General features: G+C 44.7%; 1 protein-coding gene across 1 annotated transcript; it reads right to left on the reverse strand.

Moving 5' to 3' along the window:
• Positions 1 to 485: 485 nt before the first annotated feature.
• Map1lc3c (microtubule associated protein 1 light chain 3 gamma) lies at positions 486 to 5,076 on the reverse strand. Its single transcript, XM_046432484.1, has 4 exons — positions 4,944 to 5,076; positions 4,781 to 4,836; positions 4,530 to 4,636; positions 486 to 1,325 (listed from the first exon to the last, which is right to left on the reverse strand). The coding sequence occupies exons 1-4, from the start codon at positions 4,999 to 5,001 to the stop codon at positions 1,085 to 1,087; spliced, it is 462 nt and encodes a 153-aa protein (XP_046288440.1). The 5' UTR covers positions 5,002 to 5,076; the 3' UTR covers positions 486 to 1,084.
• Between the last annotated feature and the right edge of the window lie 1,309 nt (positions 5,077 to 6,385).

Here is a 6,385-nt window from a genome sequence, read left to right on the forward strand (position 1 = left end):
TGAATAAATAAAACTCTTTCCTAAATAAAATTCTCATACACACTTCATAACTCAGCTCAAGCTGAACTTCCCATAAAACCTTATGTTACCAATTCCCTCCAAACACAGTTGGAGCATTTATGGCTTGCTGTGCTGCTGCTGCTGCTGATGCATCTAAGGAGTGCTGCTGAAGCTTCCAGTTGACACTATGCTCCCCAAGGCCGTGTTAGTGTCACCCACACTGCATAGCTCAAGGATTGGTAGGCGCTCATCGAGGAGAGCAACTGCTCTTCAGGTAGCACAGAGTTAGGCTCATGGCTTCAAAAACCAGATTTCCTGAACTCAAGTCCTCCTGGTGGACTGTGTTGTGTGAATCTGAAAATGATCTTGACTTTTTCTGGGCCTCAGCTTCCTTATCTGTAAAATGATAAGAATAGTTAACCATAGAGAGTTGTGATAAGGAGCTAAGGCACAAAGGGTGCTTGGAATAAAGACTGGCACACAGATTTAAATGCTCAGATGGTTTTAATAACTTTATATTGAGAAGTTACAAGTTTGACATGAATATGTATGGCATAGACACACACACAAAAGGAAGTAAGAGGAAATAGCTAAAGAGGGTAAATGCTGAGGAAATATTATTTCTAAGGACAAATAAGGATCCCCCCAAATGAGTTGATCATGATTTTCACTGGTTTCACCTGGTTTCACCAACACCAGTGTATCATGGGTCATAGGTTCTCCATAAATCTACCTCCACATTGGATTCCTCCCCGCAGGGAGTGAAGTCAGTCATTAAGGTCAGACTCACCTCCACCACAGATGACACCTAACTCATATGGCCAGCTCATCATACAAAACCATCATATAAGCTAAACATTTCTTATTCAGAAGAGAGTTGCTATTCATAAAACTTAACAAAAGCCCATATTTTTCTTAGAGAATATAAGAGCATGGAGCGCAGAAAAGATAAACCAGGAAGGGCCACAGCTTGGCTGTCACTGGTTGGAGCTGATCGCACCATCCATCTCTGGCCCCTTCTGGCCCCTCCAGTGCCTATGCAGAAGAAAAGCAGTTCCTTCCGTCAGCACCTGGTGCACACGGTTCAGAGGACAAATTCTTCTTGAAGTGGGCTATTGAGGACTGCAGATCTGTCCCCGAGGTCACTGGGGTCTGCCGATGCTAAGGAACCAAATGTCTCTTGGGAGGCGTAGGTCATGTATACGAAGCCATCCTCATCCTTATAGTCCCTGTAGATCTCTGCCATGGTCACATTCATGCTGACCAGGCTCTTGTTGTTCACCAGCAGGTAAAAGGCTTCAGTGGCTCTTAGGACCATTCGGCTCCTGGGATGGGGATGAGGGTGATATGAGGGGTTGATCTGAGAAGCAGCCCAAGAATCTGTAACAGGGGTTCATTTGATTTTTTTTTTGTAGTTATAGATGGACAGAATTTTTTATTTTATCTGTTTATTTTTATGTGGTGCTAAGGATTAAACCCAGGGCCTCACCCATGCTAGGCAAGAGCTCTGCCACTGAGCTACAGCCCCAGCCCTCACTTGATGTTTTGACTATATCCCTTGTGGCTTTGAAACTTAGATTTTTCTTTTTCCCAATCTTCTTTTCCCTAAACTTCTCCCTGATCTCTCCTCCCTAATTTCATTTTCTCTGAATTACTACTATAAAAGCTCCCTATTCCTGCAGATGGGTAGGACACAGCCTTTGGGACAGGAGTCCCCTGTGTTTCTCCTTTGCTAGCAAAGCAATAAACCTTTTTCATTTTTCTCAAAATTGTGTCCTCGTTAATACATTGGCATTGGGGATGAGAACTGAGCTTTCTGCAACAAATCTATAGGGTCACGATGCTCAAGATGACTGACCAGCTCCCTACCCTTTCTCAGGAGATGTAGGAATCACACAGACTCCCAATTAGGCCCAAAGTATCAGATAATCTCATTATTAATGAGGAGACTTGCCAATACAAAAATTCTAAGCAAATAAGCCCCAACATTAAAAGTATCTTCCCCAGCATCTGTCTCATTGTTGGACAGCCTGGGAATGGCCATTGGAGGGGATCTTCTGCCTCAAAGTGCATCCTTCCTCTACCCTGCTGTTACTCCCCTGACATCAAGGAGATAGGGAGGCAGCAAAGTTGACATGCTTTAAACATCAAAGGCTGTTAAGTTCCAATTCATCTGGCATGAAAACACAGAAACCCAGAGGAAGGGTCAGTCTCACCTTAAGCACACACTTCTGTTCACTTTAATTGGTGACAGTGGCACTCACAACATCAGAGCTTTAAACTTTCAGGAGGGCTAAGTCCACAGGGCAGTGATGGATGGGAGTGACTGGAACCTGATGCATTTTACAGCCATATAATATGTGAAGTCAGTCATTAAGGTCAGACTCACCTCCACCACAGATGACACCTAACTCATATCGCCAAATGTTCCAGCCCTGACAATGTCCAGCTGTCTTTGGGTAAAAAATAATTGTTCTACAATGGGGGCAGGGAAAGCTGGGGCTGGGAGTGTTGCCACCAGCTGGGAAGGAAGCATTCTTGTTCTCAGAGCTTCCATATCCATCTTCTGCAGGTTTGCTTTTGATGAGGGTAGAGGTGTGGGGGAGGAGGCTATGGACAGGGGATCTTTATCTAGCCTGTTCATGGCTGCATCCCAGAACCCAGAAAGCACCCCAGAACACAGTGGGCACTCAAATCATTGAGGAGAATCAAATTTGGGATGGAGATCTAAGTTGAGAGTGATGGTGACACAGGAGGGAATAGTCTCAAAACTCAAAGACCTTTTTTGGGGGGTGGAGTGGGGGGGGTTAAGTACTGACAGAATGTGTTGGGATCCAGAATATTTTTTTTTCTTGCTGGGGATCGAACTCATGGCCCCAAGCATGCACTCCACCACTGAGTTACATTCCCAGCCCTGATGCCGGGATATAATCCCTGACTTTCATTCTACCTCCAGTCACCTGCATTCACACCAGACTAACCTTAACAAAGAAATGTCCCTGAGAGGAGAAAATGGGAATGCTTTTATATAACGGAGTAAAAAAAAAAAATTAAAACCAAACATTCAAGAGTGTACTTCCAAACAGACTTTTCAACACTATGAAGACTTCCCTATCCCCAGAGATTTAGGAGGCTGAGTTGGGGGAAAGCACGTTGGGGGCCAGCCTCAGCAATTTAGTGAGATTCTGTCTCAAAAAAAAAAAAAAATAGCTGAGTGCAGTGGCCCTTGCCTGTAATCCCAGAGAGTCAGGAGACTGAGGCAGCAGGATCCCAAGTTCAAATCCAGCCTCAGCAACTTGGGAGGCCCTAAGCAACTTAGTGAAACTCTGCCTCTAAATAAAATATAAAAAGGGTTAAGGATGTGGCTAACTGGTTAAGTGCCCCTTGGGTTCAGTCCCAGGTACCTAAAAAAATAAAAATAAAAATAGCTAGGCAGATGGTGCCACCTGTAATCCCAGCAATTTGGGAACCTCAGGCAGGAGGATTGCAAATTCAAATCCAGCTTCAGCAATTTAGGGAGGTCCTAAGCAATTTAGCGAGACTCTGTCACAAAATAAAAAATAAAAAGCGCTGGGGATGGAACGCACCTCTGTTTCAGCGGTACCAATAAATAAATAGATAAATAGACAAATATTTAAAAAGAAAAGAACTGGGGATGTAGCTCTGTGGAAAAGCACCCCTGGGTTCAAACTCAAATACCAAGAAAAAGACTTCCCCACTGTCTCTATTTTCTCCACATTTTCATCTTAACCCTCTTACACTTTTTTTGGGGGGCGGTACTGGGGATTGAACTCGGGCGCTCAACCACTGAGCCGCATCCCCAGCCCTATTTTGTATTTTATTTAGAGACAGGGTCCCACTGAGTTGTTAAGTGTTTCGACATTGCTGAGACTGGTTTTGAACTTGCGATCCTCCTGTCTGGGCCTCCAGAGCCACTAGGATTACAGGTGTGCTCCACCGCGCCCGGCTCTCTCATACTTTAAAACTAGCTGCATTTTCTTGGCTGTGCCTTTACCTTAAACCAAAGGAAGGAGAGGGTCTTATGCTCCAACTTCATTTTCTGAGCAGTGCAAAAAGCCCTTCCCCTCTGAAAAGGTCCGGCTCCTCCAGGCGCACAAACACTTGGAGGAGGAATTGCTCCAGGGGACAGACAGACTAGGTTTCAGATGGTATCTGAAAGAAAGGCTCTTCTGGAGTACCTTGGAGCCAAGACTACTTTAGGAAATTCTTAGAAATCTTGGCAGATTTTTAGAACTGTTGTCTGGGGGGTTTTCCCCACCTGTTTAAAATAGAGTAGTTCTAAGAGTATCTTTTCAGGATACTACAAAATATAAAGATGAGTCACAAAAACCAATCTATCTTCTCCTGTAGGCCTCCCCCCCACCCCCCCAAATCAAACAACCAAAGAACAAAGAAAAGGCCCAGGTACGTACAGCAGGCATTTGCACAGGCACATACACACACACACACACACACACACCACACACACACACACACACACACAAGCACCTGCGTGCACTGTCACTTACCGGATGAGGCTGAGGAACTGGGTCATGGTCAGCTCCTGCGGGACCAGGAACTTGGTTTTGTCCAGCAGGGGCAAGAACTGCTCTCTGGGGTAGCGCTCCACTATCACCTGTCAAGAGTTTCAGCCCTTCAGAATGAAATTCAGAGCTCAGTGCTAGGAACTTGGAACAGAGGAGGGAGGCCTCCAGCGGGTCTTGATTTAATCAGAGGACAGGATCCCAGGCCCCACTAAGGAAGTACAATGGAGTCTTACCGGGATCTTGTTTGGGAACTTTGCCCGGATTCCAGCAACTTCCTGTTGTCTGGTTGCTGCGAACAGTTCAAGTACAAAAGAATAAGTAGACAGTAAGAGCAGGCTGCATCTTTTGCTCTGCTTTTTTCTCTGGTAACCCAGCGAGCTCCCCCAAGAACTTTACCTAAGTTCTTCCTCTGCTTGAAAGGTTTGAGGTTTGGGATTTTCTGTGGAGGCGGCATTTTTACCCAACAGCTGTGTTTGTGTCTGTCTTTAAAAAGAAAAAAAAAATCCCACAACCAGGACCTAACTCGCTCCTCCAGCTGCTTCCAAATTGCCTGCAGGATCCTAAAAGAGGCCCTTATGTAGGGCTGAGTGACATCAGGCTCTCCTCACCCTCCCTTCTCCCCACTCCCCCTCCCTGGGCAGCAGGAGGTCAGTTCTGAGGATGGAAATGGAATAGCCACCTGCTCACTGGTCAGAGAAAGTCACTTTGTTCATGACCAGTTCAAGATGTTTCTTTGCTAAAGAAATTAGGATCCATAATAAAATCATTGGCTATAAACTCCAACAGCCTAGTTCTGGGCTGAGGACTTTGGAGAGGTGAAATTGCCTTATGCTGAGGACATTTTTGTGCTTCAGACCATTTGGCCAGAATGCACTTTAGGTGGGACCCAATCCAGATGTTCCAATTCCCAATGGCGGACCCAGACTCCAGGACCAGGCAAAGCTAGTTTCAGGTCTGAAACTCCCACCTATTCACCTTAAATTCAGATCTTCAGATAAATGATTTTGTTTATCAAGTAGTATTTTCAGTTATTTCACTAATACATAACTCAGAGTGGGTATGTGAGGCTTAAATGAACCAGTATATGTAAAGGATGCCTAGTGCCTAGTACCAAACTGATCTTTCAATTTTTGATTCTTCCCTCCTGCTTCCCTTTCACTTTTCTTTTGAGGGAATCAGGTGTCCAAGGTGCTATATGATCTGGTTAGTGCTTCTGGGGTTGGGGGCTTAGGGGGAGGGAGCTGGGAGGTGATTCCAGTTGCTAATGCTATATGGATTTGGACGTAAAGAATAGGAACAGTCCTGGGAAAAATGGCTGGAGCAAGTGCCCACTCTTGATTGGAGTCCTATCTATAGATATTTTATTTTGGTACTAAAGATTGAACCAGGGGCACTTTATCACTGAACTGGATCCCCAACCCTTTTAATTTTTCTTTATTTTGAGACAGGGTCTCAAAAAATTGTTTAGGGACTCTCTAAATTGTTGAGGCTGGACTTGAACTTTTGATTCTCCTGTCTCAGCCTCCCAAGCTGCTGGGATTAGAGGTGTGCACCATTGTGCCCAGCTGTATTTTAATAAACAGAAAACTGACGTAGCTCACAATGTAGATCACACATTTGCAGTGGGAAATATGTTTCTTACAGCTTGACTTGTCCTGAAGACAAAGCATGTGAAAAAAGATAGTTGATGTTTGTTTTTGTTCTGTTTGGTTTTCCCGGTACTGGGGATTGAATGCAGGGGTACTTTACCACTGAACTACATCTCCATTCCTTTTTATTTTTATTTTGAGATAGGGTCTTGCTAAGTTGCTGAGGCTGGTCTCAGATTTGTGATTCTT

This window comes from Marmota monax, unplaced genomic scaffold, assembly GCF_021218885.2.
Source record: "Marmota monax isolate L192 unplaced genomic scaffold, Marmota_monax_Labrador192_F-V1.1 WCK01_AAM20220418_F8-fsc00090, whole genome shotgun sequence".
Classification (NCBI taxonomy): domain Eukaryota; kingdom Metazoa; phylum Chordata; class Mammalia; order Rodentia; family Sciuridae; genus Marmota; species Marmota monax.

Excerpts from the sequence above, each read along its gene's own strand:
- Map1lc3c (XM_046432484.1), bottom strand. The coding sequence starts at position 5,001 with ATGCCGCCTCCACAGAAAATCCCAAACCTCAAACCTTTCAAGCAGAGG. Across the intron at positions 4,837-4,943 it reads CAAGCAGAGGAAGAACTTAG|CAACCAGACAACAGGAAGTT; the intron begins GTAAAGTTCTTG and ends AACTGTTCGCAG. Across the intron at positions 1,326-4,529 it reads CAGTTCCTCAGCCTCATCCG|GAGCCGAATGGTCCTAAGAG; the intron begins GTAAGTGACAGT and ends TCCCCATCCCAG.